Source organism: Pongo abelii, chromosome 12 (genome assembly GCF_028885655.2).
Source record: "Pongo abelii isolate AG06213 chromosome 12, NHGRI_mPonAbe1-v2.0_pri, whole genome shotgun sequence".
NCBI classification, from domain to species: Eukaryota; Metazoa; Chordata; class Mammalia; order Primates; family Hominidae; genus Pongo; species Pongo abelii.
Window position 1 is genome coordinate 84,008,442 of NC_071997.2, and position 14,169 is coordinate 84,022,610.

Here is a 14,169-nt window from a genome sequence, read left to right on the forward strand (position 1 = left end):
ATAGACTGATGAAGAACAGAATAAAAAATCCAGAAACAAACAAAAGCATACATAAAAATTTATTATGTGGCAAATATTGCATTTCTAACTGAATGGAGAAAAGATGGACTAAATGAACGGTACAAGGACAACCACCTAATTATTGAAAAAAAATAATTATTTAGATCCTTCTTTGACATCTTATATCAGAATAAATTCTGGATAAATTAAAGATCCAAATCTAAAAATTTATTTATTTATGTATTTTTTTCCAGCTACTATAGGCTGCCTGTCCAAATGTAAAAAATTAGACTGTAAAAATGCTGGAAGAAAATATAGGTGAATGTTTCTACCTTGGAAAGCAACCCTGGCTAAGAATGATCACCATGAAGAAAAAGACCTATTTGATGATACAAAAATAAAAACTTCTATTTTGAAAAACTACTACAGCAAACTAGGGAAAAATATTTCCCACATAAACACAAAATTAACATTCTTAATATAGAGAGAGCTCTTTCAACCCTAATCAGAAACATTTATTTAAAAATAGGTAAGGCCGGGCACAGTGGCTCACGCCTGTAATCCCAGTACTTTGGTAGGCCAAGGCAGGTGGATCAGGAGGTCAGGAGATCGAGACCATCCTGGCTAACACGGTGAAACCCCGTCTCTACTAAAAGTACAAAAAATTAGCCGGGCGTGGTGGCGGGCGCCTGTAGTCCCAGCTACTCAGGAGGCTGAGGCAGGAGAATGGTGTGAACCCGTGAGGCAGAGCCAAGATCATGCCACTGCACTCCAGCCTGGGCGACAGTGCAAGACTCCGTCTCAAAAAAAAAAAAAAAAAAAAAGATAAATGACCTAAAGAGATAATTTATACAATAAACACAAGTGATAACTATGAAAGGGTGTTCCACCTCATTAACAAGCAAATATATATATATGAACCAAAACAACAGCAAGAAACCTCTCCTGAGATTGACAAATATTAAATGCATGGGTTAAATTCATATTTCTACTACTGGCAAACTATAAATAGGTAACCTTCCTGAAGTATAGTCTGGAAAAACATGCCAAAATTTGAAACACTCACATGCTTTGAACCAGCAATTCATATAGTGAGATAGGTAGCTTTTATACTGTGGGAAGTATCCTTCAGAGTGCCCATTTTGAAGGACAACTGGCAACTACTATTAAAACTTAAAATGTACAAGCCACATGGCCTACAACATTCTACTTCTCATATTCCACCCATGTGCCCAAGGAAACATTTACAAGGCTATCCATTGCAGTATTATTGTAACAGTAAAAAAGTGGAATTAACCTAAATGCCTACCAATTAAGGGAAACCTAAACAAACTATGGAACATCCATATTATAGAAGTCTATGCCATATCTAAAAGGAATATAGTGAGTTCCACATGTAATGATATAGACAGTCTCTAAATCATTATTTTAAACAAAAAAAAAGCAAATTGCACAATGAAACATGCATTTGGGAAGAAAAAAGGAGAAAAGAACAAAAGAAAAGTGAAGGAAGGAAGGGAGAAAAATTCTGTGTATTGTTTATAGATTGCATGCTTATAAATGCTCAAAGAGCCTGAAAGGTTACACATCAAACTGATAATTATGGTTATCTCTAGAGAGGAACTGGAATTAGGGATTATAATTTACCTGTAATGATCTAATTTAATATAAGAACGTGTTTATGCACTGCATAGTTAAAACGTTTAAAGAAGAGAAAAAAGTAAAATGCACAAATTGCAGGTGCAAGAATATCCACTGTAACAGTGAAAAACAGGCAACAACTTAAATATCTACCAGCAATGAATTAATTAAATTATACATTTACAGAAGAAAACACTATAAATAAATGATGACAGCTGGCAGCTCTGGGTGCACTGTCTATAAGTTAGTCCTGCTCCCCCAGGAACAGCTAAAAAATAAAAAAAAGTAATTTATATTTTATATTTTATTATTCCTATTTCTTTCATTCTTTTTTAATGATGTCCCTTGAGTCATGTATTTTATAGATACAATTTTTGAGATATATATAAATATATCCTCAATGCATTAAGAGAAAAAAATATTCTAAAACAGTACATGCACCTAAATACATTCTGCTTTTTATAGTATGTGTGTGCATGTGCACTCAAACATATAATAACATTTTTTGGATATAAATATATTGTTTTCTAAAAAAGTCAACTATAGCTACATTTGGGTGGTAGGATTACAGGTGACCACAATTTTCTTCTTAATGTACTGTAGTATCTTCTTTTTTTTTTTTTTTTTTTTTTGCAACAACTACATATTCTTATTCAGAAAAGAGTCATACACATATTTCTTTTTTTTCTGTTTCTACAAGTTTAAGAGTTTCTGAAGTTCAATATTTACTGTTTGGCTGGCTACCTCACCCCAGGCGCTCTATCAGGCACTTGGGACTTTAGTCCAACATGGCCTACGAATATAGGCAACGCTGCTTATCAGGTAAAGTCTGGGTCCTGTCACCTCCTCTTCCCCACAGCCCTCCCCCAACTCCCACCAACAACCTGCACCCCAATATCGTATAAAAAGTCAACAATACAAACTGCAGAAAAACTCTTGCCATTCTCTAGAATGACTCCTGATGTTTCCTCTGATTTAAATATTAACAGCAGCTAACAAACCTTTCTCAGAGACTTCATATAGGCAGCAGCTTTTTTCTTATTCTGCAGCATGCATTCAGCTGAAAGAGGACTAATGAATCCACTCGCTGCCTTAGATCCATAGCTCAGTGAAGCAATGAAGTAGTCCAAATTGTTGCTGAAGAAGGATGCAATCTAAACAAAGTGTGACAAGGAAATAGATTTTGTTTTCCAACAATATATCTAAAATATGTATCTAATAGTTTTTGCAGCAAAGTTTAAAGATGTTGAGAATGGAAATGGAAATGAAATTTCAACACCTGACCCAAAGTCCACATTTATTTATTTGAGAATACCTAGGCAATGGTTTATAATAAAAACAGGACACCAGTATAAATAGTCAGAACAAATTTCTGACATGTCCTTTTCTAGACAATTTCTATTCTTCCTGAAAACCAAGACTGATACTCATTTATTCTGTAGGTGACTTTCATGAGCTCTTTACCTCATTGATTTCTGCCACTGTTCTCAAAATATCCATGTTTGGATTTCCAGATTCCATATTTTAACTTTGAATATTTCATATTCTAACAGAAGATATAACACAGTATCTTGAATATGTAACTTCCATTTAAATTTAATTCTATAAATCTCAATTTATAAATTATAAATATAGAAAAAAAAGACTGAAAATTCAGTGGACTGTCATTTACAGATTTAACATTTGTTAACTCTATGTAAGCAGCCACAAAGGTCTATCACTTTCAGAGCCATGATTTTGAATCTATAGCGTTTGGTAATATTTATGATAATGCTACCTCTGTGGTTTTGTATCTTAACAAGTACTTTAAAGTGACTTCAACATGTGTCTTTTCATTGAACCTTTAATAGTAGGTCATGATCATCTGGATCATTAAATACTTAATTTCACTGTAAACTGACCAAAGTGCAGTTTCTTTTTTTCTTTTCTTTTTTTTTTTTTGAGTCAGCGTCTCGCTCTGTTGCCCAGGCTGGAGTGCAGTGGCACGATCTCGGCTCACTGCCACCTCTGCCTCCTGGGTTTAACCAATTCTCCTGCCTCAGCCGCCTGAGTAGCTGGGATTACAGGTGCCCGCCACCACATCCGGGTAATTTTTGTATTTTTGTTTGTTTGTTTGAGACAGAGTCTTGCTCTGTCACCCAGGCTGGAGGGCGGTGGCACGATCTCGGCTCACTGCAACCTCCGTCTCCTGGGTTCAAGCCATTCTCCTGGCTCAGCTGTCCCAGTAGCTGGGATTACAGGTGCACACCACCACACCCAACTAATTTTTGTACTTTTAGTAGAGAAGGGGTTTCACCATGTTGGCCAGGCTAGTCTCAAACTCCTGACCTCGTGATCCTCCCGCCTCAGCCTCCCAAAGTGCTGGGATTACAGGCGTGGGCCACCGCACCCAGCCTAATTTTTGTATGTTTAGTAGAGACAGGGTTTCAACACGTTGGCCAGGCTGGTCTCAAATTCCTGACCTCAGGTGAGCCACTGCGCCCAGCCCAAAGTGCAGTTTCTTTAAGAATCCTTTGATAAGCCAGGTGCAGTGGCTCACACCTATAATCCCAACACTTTGACAGGCTGAGGCGGGGGTACTGCTTGAGCCCAGAGTTCAAGACCAGCCTGGGCAACATGGCAAGACCTCATCTCTTCAAAACTGAAAAATCAGCCAGGCATGGTGGTGTGCGTCTGTGGTCCCAGCTACTTGGGAGACTGAGGCAGGAGGCCTCACTGCAGCCTCAACCTCCTGGGCTCAAGTAATCCTGTTACATGAGCCTCCCAAGTAGTTGAGACCACAGACGCACACCATCATGTGTGGCCGATTTTTTAATTTTGTAGAGATGAGGTCTTGCCATGTTGCCCAGGCTGGTCTTGAACTCCTGGGCTCAAGCAATAAATACTCCCACCTCAGCCTCTTCAGTGCTATATGAAATGCTGATATAAATAAAAATGTCTGGCTAAATGCTTTAGCCAGAAAAGTTACAGTCTTGTATACATTAAAGAATATTGTATTTTGATAAATTTTAAAAAGTAATCTGTAAAACAAAGTATTCTACTTTGGCAAAAATTGGTCAAAAATTAATCACTAATGGTCTGAAAGGTTATACTTTTCACTGATATTTTACTAGAGCAAATGAAATTCTCTGTTAGGTAGTATTCAATAAAGTAAGGATTCCAAAAATCTTGAGCTATATAGTCCTTGTGAATGACATGGATTCACACAGTGTTTGTATTTGGATCATGGTAGTACACTGTGAGGTTTATTTTCTTTTTTCTAATATTTCTACATTTTCCAAACTTTCTTTAATATGACTATACTACACTTTCCTACTGGGTTCTTAATGGAAATTACAAACTGTAAAATTAGGTTAATCAAATCATATCAGCTAAGTATTTAATATTAAGCTGACACCAACTAACATTAGTTCAAATATTTTAGTTGAAAACCATTTATTAAAATTTCAGAGTGAAGATCAGATACCTTTCCTTGAGATAACATTTTACGGTTTCAGGCAAAGTAAAACTAAAATAAACTATGACGTATGCAAGTATTTAATTATTTCAGAGTTCTCAGGAGATTGAGACCATCCTGACTAACATGGTGAAACCCCGTCTCTACTAAAAATACAAAAACAAAATTAGCCGGGCGTGGTGGCGGGCGCCTTTAGTCCCAGCTACTCGGAAGGGTGAGGCAGGAGAATGGTGCGAACCCGGGAGGTAGAGCTTGCAGTGAGCTGAGATCATGCCACTGTACTCCAACCTGGGCAACAGAGCAAGACTCCATCTCAAAAAAAAAAAAAGTTGGCAAATACAGAGACTCATAAAATACCAACATTCTCTCTTTTCGGCATTTTTCTTAACTGAATCAAAGTTAGGATTATCCTCCAAAAGCATCTGGCATGCCATGGATGAAGGAGGTGAAAGAGGAGGCAGTAGGGATGGTCCTCTGGCTCAGGAATCCTTTCCACGTAGATCTGTAAGCTGACAGAACCTAAAGATAACACGTTTTAATCATGACCCCAAGCTATAGCAAGTGGTCACAAGGCCAGTCCAACTTTGGAAATATGACACTGAAATGTCTAACATGATGTATGATCATTTCTGACTATTATAAATCACTTGAAGAATATTTGTTCCTATTACAGTCAACCTGTCAGAAGCAGAATAGTATATAAAGACAGACACAGAGATAAGCATTTCCTTTGGAAGTCATGCTGAGTCTGCTGCAATAAATGGGCTAAGATAGTTCTGAATACAGTCCTTTTGGTTTTATACATGTAGAATGTTCTCAGAGAAATCTTAGTCATTAAAGTTGTTGATGACAGCCACATGAACGCACACTCTGAGAATATAACTTCTGCTGAAACAGGAATATCCATGATCAAAACATTCTTTTTTTTTTTTTTTTGAGATAGGGTCTTGCTCTGTCACCCAGGATAGGGTGCAGTGGCTCACACATGGCTCACTGCAACCTCAACCTCCTGGGCTCAAGCAATCCTCCTACCTCAGCCTCCCAAGCAGCTGGGACCACAGACGCACATCACCATGCCTGGCTAATTTTTTAATTTTGTAGGGATGAGGTCTTGACATGTTGCCCAGGCTGGTCTTGAATTCCTGGGATCAAGCAATACTCTCGCCTCAGCCTCTCGAAGTGCTGGGATTACAGGTGTGAGCCACAGCATCTGGCTTATCAAAGGATTCTTAAAGAAACTGCACTTTAGTTAGTTTATAGTGAAAATTAAGTATTTAATGATCCAGACGATCATGACCTACTATTAAAGTTTGAACGAAAGGACACATGTTGAAGTCACTTTAAAGTACTTGTTTAGATACAAAACCACAGAGGTAGTATTATCACAAGTATTACCAAAAAAGAAACATACAAAAACACTAGGAGGAAAAAAACCAAAATATTAATGGAACGTATATTGTGGTGGGTTTGTTTTCTTTTTTTGTATGTTCGCAGTGTTCTATATGGCAGACCCTTCATATACACAAGGATCTATATTGAGACTACCTAGAATCTTCTAATCATCCAATATTGCATTAAAACATAAACAGGGAGTGATCTACACACTCAAGACAAATGCCAAACAGTCACTGTCACATTGCTTTAAACATTAGGTATGAAAGCAGCATGGAGTGCATGTGCCTATCGTCTCCGCCACCCAGGAGACTCCCCTGAGTCCAGGAGTTTGAGTCAAGCCTGACAACATAGCAAGAGATCCCTCTCTTAAAATATTAAGTCAGAGTAAATACTGGGTAGGAAGCAGAGGAAAGGGAGACAACTTTATTTTACAGTAAACCCTTATATTACAAAATCCTTTTACAGATCCATTTTCCTATGTCCTTCAGAAAAAAAGCACATATTTAAGAGTTTTGACATCAATATACACCAGAAGAGAATTACCTTTCCTGCTCCATTTGTTAATGCCACTACTGATGACAGGATACAGTCATTAGTTGTTATCAGCTTCTGTGTTGCTGTTGGAAGTTCATGCTCTATTGTAGCTTTTTGACTATAATGTTTGGAAATATCTATAAAAGCAATTACATGAAAATTCATTATTATCTATATATAAGTCACATACAGATAACCAGCCCATTCACTTCTCGTATCTATTCTTCTAAATTTATAAAGTAAATTTGACAAAGAATGGTCTCAAGTGTCAGGATTGCACTGAATATCAATTAGGTCACAAATCTACATGGAAAGAACAGGGAGAAGTAAGGATCTCTGAACACCATCTTGGCTATCTTTACTACAGCCACCAAGATTTCCTCATTGGAGTATTAATTCTAACATTGGGTAAATGATCCTGACCAGTATTTACCAGTTAAAAACCAATGTTTTGATAGTGTAACAGGCATTAAGGAGAAATTATCTTGTATTTATATAAACAACCCACAAGGCTGGAAAGGAATAGCCAACACAACCACAATGTCTCACAATCCTTACTGGACTGTAGCTAGTTTTCTAGTGCACACCCTAACTAGCAATGAGAAATATCTGCACAGCCAAACATGGATTGGACACTCCAGTGCCTGACTTCCTATGCAACTGTCTCCAGTCCAAGAATAGTACAATAAAGGCCTGTGGTTAGGAAAGCATAGAAAAGGCATACATATACACACATATGTATTAATTATATTATATATAATTGTATATATTAACTAATATAATATAATATATTATATAAAACTACATATAATACAATTATATATAGCATATACAATTCTATATATTAGTTAATATATACAATTATATATATTTATATGTCAATCACAAACATGAAAATTTTTATAGCAATTCTGTACACACAATATCATTAATTTAGAATCAAGAAATTTTGTTGATTGTTTTAGACTATAGATAATTAATGGAGGAAATAAGACTATTTGGAAAGAAATAGTATTTGAGATTTAACCTGAAGTGATCATGATGTTTTAACTCAAAATTACTATGGTCCATGAATGAGATTATTTTCACTAACATTTTAAAACTAGAGAATTTAAAAATTATTAATATATTCCTATATTTATATACACTTGTATAAATACATCTTTGATTCAGGATAGTTTTAGACTCACAGAAAAGTTATGGAGTTTCATCACACCCTTTAGCCAGTTTTTCCTACTGTTAACATATTATATTACTATGGTACAGTTGTCACAGAAAAGGAACCAACCAACTGGCAAATTACTATTACATTCAATATATTTTTGAAAAGAAATGATTATCCTCAATATAGTCATAAGATGTCCAAGTGTATAAAAATTCAATTAGGATGCTGAATGCTTTTTGTTATTTTTTTATATTTTATTTTAGAGGCAGGGAGTTTATGTGCAGGTTTGTTAGGCGGGCATATTGTGTAATACTGGGGTTTGGGCTTCTATTGAGCCCATCACCCAAATGGTGAACATAGTAGTGGGATTGTTAATACCCAGTAGTGGGATTGCTGGGTCGAATGGTAATTCTATTTTTAGAACTCTAAAAATGAGAGAAATCTCCATACTGCTGTCCATAGGGGTTGAACTAATTTATATTCCCACCAACAGTCTATAAGCACTGAATGCTTTTTGTATACTGAACTTGCTCATCCCTAACAGACACTTTCTTTCTACACATCACAGACAGTTTTACTCAATATTTTACTGGAAGTATATACAATGTTATAATAATACAATTTGGTTGGTAAGCAATCTTGGTTGATGGTAATTGAGGTACTCATGAAAAAAGTACAATACTAAGAACAAGGCTATTGTAGCTTGATTATAGTCATTCTCGCAATCAAAATGTTTACTCTTGGCAGGATGCAGTGGCTCATGCCTGTAATCCAGCACTTTGGGAGACCGACGTGGGCAGATCACTGGAGGCCAGGAGTTCAAGACCAGCCTGGCCAACATGGCGAAACCCCGTGTCTACTAAAAATACAAAAATTGCTGGGTGTAGTGGCATGTGCCTGTAATCCCAGCTACTCAGGTGCTAGAGGCATGAGAATTGCTTAAACCCAGGAGTGGGAGGTTGCAGTGAGCCAAGATCATGCCACTGCAGTCCAGCCTGGGCAACAGAGAAAGAATCAGTCCAGAAAAAAAAAAAAAAAAAGTTTATTCTTTATTTAGTCTAAACGTTTCAGTTATTTAGAGGGTTTCTTGACATTAAATTTTAACTCCAAAATGTACAAAAGAATCATGTAACTTAGACCACAGATTTATTTTTCCTTTTATGTTTCCTATGAGTCTACCAACTTCAGACCTCTGAGACTAAAGATCAAACAATTCTCACTTAGAATATGTTCCTTGAAAGGGCTGTATTTGCAACACGACCCCCAAATGCTGAAGGAGCCAAGAAATCAAAGAAGGAAGCAGGCAAATCCAGTTTATTGGTATAGGATGATTTATTAGGAGGAACTTACAGACACAAGTATGGTCTTGGATGGTTGCAAAACAGATCTCTGCATGGCAAACCCCCAAACGCAGGGCTTATATCTTGGGGAAAAAGTATGCGTGGAATTCTGGAAGGAATGTGTGGGTAGCTACAGGAGTCACAGCCTACGATTTTTGTTACAGCGTCAAAGTTTGTTTTGAAGGAATCTTACAGTGAATAGGTATTCCTATATAAAGAGTAATACATTAGGCTGGGCACGGTAGTTCATGCATGTAATCCCAGCACTTTGGGAGACCGAAGCAGAAGGATCACTTGAGTCCAGGAGTTTGAGACCAGCCTGGGAAACATAGAAGGACCCCACCTCTATAAAAAAGAAATTTAAAAAATAAAAAATAGGAAAGAGTAATACATTAAATTGACATTTTGGAGGCATTCCCAGACTCAGGGTTAGTCAGAAGTTACATGGTGGATTAGCATTTAAAATAAAGACACTCTTGGCCAGGCGCGGTACCTCACGCTTGTAATCCCAGCACTCTGGGTTGGAACAATGTGTACTCTGTTTTGTTTCTCATTGTGCATTACAAGGAAGAGGGCAGAGAAGGGTAAAATACTATGTGCACTACTTTGCTAAATGAGTTTATAAAGCAGTACAAGTCAGTTAATGTGATGCCTCTAGCTTTATGCTCTGTGCTGTTTGCTTTGGCTATTCAGGCCCCTTTTATGGTTTCCTGTGAATTTTAGGATTTTGACATTGGGCCAGGTGCAGTGGCTCACGCCTATAATCCCAAAACTTTGAGAGGCCGAGGCAGGCGGATCACTTGAGGTCAGGAGTTCGAGACCAGCCTGGCCAACATGGCGAAACCCTGTCTCTATTAAAAATACAAAAAAATTAGCTGGCATGGTGACGCACACCTGTAGTCCCAGCTACTCAGGAGGCTGAGGCAGGAGAATCGCTTGAACCTGGGAGGCAAAGGTTGCACTGCACTCCAGCCTGGGTGACAGAGAGAGACCCGTCTCAAAAAAAAAAAAAAAAAAAAGGAAAAAAAAGCATCTTTATTTTATAGAAAATGTAGTACATATACATCATGGAACACTATGCAGCCATAAAAAGGAATGAGATCATGTCCTTTGCAGGTACATGGATGGAGCCAGAAGCCATTATCTTCAGCAAACTAACGCGGAAACAGAAAATCAAATACTGCATGTTCTCACTTGTCAATGGAAGCTGAATGATGAGAACACATGGACACATGCCAAGGAACAAGACACACTGGAGCCTGATGGAGGGTGGGGGATGGGAGGAGGGATAGCATCAGGAAGAATGGCAAATGGATGCTGGGCTTACTATCTAGTTGATGGGATGATCTGTGCAGCTAATCACTATGGCACACATTTAACTATGTAACAAACCTGCACATCCTGCACATTTACCCCTGAACTTAAAAGTTGGGGGGAAAAAAAGTCATCTGATGATGTGTATACATACTAAACTTTGGGAAACATTGGTCTATATATTTTCACAATTACAACTACAGACTATAGTCACTTTAGAATAAAGTAGACATCATAAAAAAAAATTACAGTGTCTTTATTTTAAATGCTAATCCGCCATGTAACTTCTGGCTGACCCCGAATCTGGGAATACCTCCAAAATGTCTAGTTGATATATTACTCTTTATATAAAAACATGTATTCACGATAAGTTTCCTTCAAAACAACCCTTGATACTGTTATAAAAAATCATAGGCTGTGATGCTATACCCACTTACACATTCCTTCCAGAGCACATGTACTTTTCCCTCAAGATATAAGCTCTAGGTCTGGGAGGTTGCAGTACAAAGACCTTCCCTGTCTTATAACTGCCCCAAGACCATTCTTCTGTCTATAAGCTACCCCAATAAATCACCCTATACCAACAACATGGATTTGTCTGCCTCCTTCTTTGGTTTCTCAGCTCCTTTAACATTTGGAGGTGACTTTACACATACTCCTCTTTTACAAAACAAAATGCCACTTGTTAAATAATTGAGTCACTCCCGTTTTAATTCCATGTACGATACATATTTTTATAAATCCCTCTGTTTACACTGAGACCAACCTATCAACCAATAGATCAAGAATCCCTTATCCAAAAAGCTTAGGACCAGCAGTGTTTTGGACTTCAGATTTCTTCAGATTTTGGAATATTTGCATATACATAAGAAGGCATCTTGGGGACAGGATCCAAGTCTAAATACGAAATTCATTTATGTTTCATATACGCCTTACACATATAGCCTGAAGGTAATTTTGTACGATACTTTTAATAATTTTGTGTGTGAAACTAAGTTTTGACTGCAACTTTATCATGTCACGTGAGGGCAAGTGTGGAATTTTCCACTTATGGTGTCATGATGGTACTTGAAAAGCTTAAGATTTTGAAGCATTTTGGATTTCAGATTACCGTATTAAGAATGCTCAAACTGTATTAGCATAAGAAAATTTATTTTTTTTTTATTTTATTGTTTCATTTTGTAGAGACAGGGTCTCCCTATGTTGCCCAGGCTAGTCTCAAATTCTTGGGCTCAAGTGATCTTCCCACTCGGCTTCCCAAAATGCTGGGATTATAAGCGTCAGCTATTGCACCCAGCCAGCAGAGGAAAAACTTTAAAACAAAACTAAAAAACTTGTAGCCACAGAGGTACTTGTGGTTTCAACCTGGTTCTAGGTTAAGTAAAGTTCTGGAAGAGAGGACTACGACTAGGTCTTAGATCCTCAAACCAAAAGCCGCACAGGAAAGAAGCACCATCTCTTGGATTTTTCTATAGACCAAACTAAAATCTGCAGGACTGGAGTTGAATATTGTTAACTGCCACCCATACTGCCTATCCAAGTTGTGATTTCTGAAACCAAGGCTAATTCTGTAAGTACAGTGACTTTCAAAGTCTTTATAATTGGGGCCAGGCCCAGTGGCTCACGCCTGTAGTCCCAGCACTTTGGGAGGCCAAGGCAAGTGGGTCACCTGATGTCAGGAGTTCAAGACCAGCCTGGCCAACATGGCGAAACCCCATCTCTACTAAAAATACAAAAATTAGCCAGGCATGGTGGTGTGCACCTGTAATCCCAGCTACTTGGGAGGCTGAGGCAGAAGAATCACTTGAAACCAGGAGGCAAAGGCTGCAGTGAGCAGAGATCGCACCACTGCACTCCAGCCTGGGCAATAAAGCGAAATTCCACCTCAAAAAAAATTATAAAGTTCCTTATAATTGAATACAAGCCACAGAAAGGCCCATACTCTAGACTGAATGGTAAACTGGTGCTTGGTAATACTGCTGAGACTAAGAATGAATCCCAGTGCCATAGATTAGGTCCCCCAATATAGCCCTCTTATCCATGTTATGAAACACAGCTTTAGGTTTTTAAAAATTATTCTCTGTGCAGTTAGTAATTGGTCAGTAATTGTTAACTAAAAACAATGAATCATCCAGGCACCTGGACTATTTCCAATAGTCCTTAATAGATTGCTCCTGCCCCTCTCCTCCTTCCCCTGCTTTCCCTACCCCAACAGTCTCTAAAAGGAAAAGAAAGGGAAAAAAACCTAGAAGCAATTGCAAAGTTGTAGATTAGTCAGGACTCAGAATCACACACTAAGAAGCATTATGAAATGCTTTAAAAGGTTCCGCTCGGCCTTTCAGCAGACTACATTTTTAGGAGCACAGAAGCAATTGAAAACTGACCCAAATGCAAAACCTGACTTTCATTTCTTAAGGCTATGCCCAACAAGACAGGACTTTAAAAGGCATTTAAAACATTAAAATGCACAGGATGGTGGAAAGTTAGTGTATTCCTTCTGGGGACTTGAAGCCTTGGTTTCCTCAATTCCTTTGTGCTTGGGCTCTAAGAAGCGCAACGTATTTTGCAAAAGGCCTCTGAATAGCATGTCTGGTTTTGTACAATTCACACACCTCCCTAAAGTCAGTGTAACGTATTTCTGGCTAAAGTACTGTACACAAGGACTGTACACAAGGATTTCTCTTCAGCACTTTGTTTACCTCCAGAAATAAGCAGATGGGAAAAGCAGAAGGCAGTGAGCTGTGCACTCAACATAAGCCAAATGCTACTAAGCCTTTATCTGGGGTCTATTACCCTTCGCAGTGTTTGTTTAAATCTTATTCAGGCAGATCGAAGAAAGTGGGGCAAAGGTTTTAAGCTTACATTCTTTTTCAAGGCCTACCTTTCATAACGTCATGAAATCCATGCAGAGCAGCACCAACATTTGTTAACACAGAACTGTAGTTTGTCCGAAGGAGTCCATCTGGCTCTGTACCTAGGAAATCAAAATCACAAATCTAAGCATTTTCCTGAAAAATGGACTGCCCACTGTATCCCTCTACTTTTGGGAAGATAGAGAATGAAGATTGCTTGTAATGTGCTAGAAATAATGGCTCTTAAGATACATTCAGACATAATGGTGATACACATAAGCACATCTAAATGATTTGCATCTCCTATGTCCACAAGTACTTTTTAATGGTTGAGAAACAAAATTCAGTTGTTAAGCAGGATTAAGTCTGTCATGATTCTTTGTAAAACGAAAGTCTTTGTGAATGTTTACCTTGTTATTATATAATGCATTTTTCATTCCCTACACATTATTTGCTGAACATCGCTAAAAC

The 14,169-nt window shown here is 37.9% G+C and overlaps 1 protein-coding gene across 5 annotated transcripts in view; it reads right to left on the minus strand.

The window, feature by feature from the left end:
• PPP1R21 (protein phosphatase 1 regulatory subunit 21) overlaps positions 1 to 14,169 on the minus strand; it is a 123,550-nt gene that overhangs the window by 70,785 nt on the left and 38,596 nt on the right. For all 5 annotated transcript variants that reach the window (XM_054548200.2, XM_054548199.2, XM_024242684.3 and 2 more), the window contains exons 13-15: positions 13,728 to 13,820; positions 7,037 to 7,164; positions 2,643 to 2,795 (exon numbers count right to left, since the gene is read on the minus strand). In XM_054548200.2, the coding sequence (XP_054404175.2) occupies positions 2,643 to 2,795; positions 7,037 to 7,164; positions 13,728 to 13,820 (374 nt within the window). The remainder of the gene's footprint in view (positions 1 to 2,642; positions 2,796 to 7,036; positions 7,165 to 13,727; positions 13,821 to 14,169) is intronic.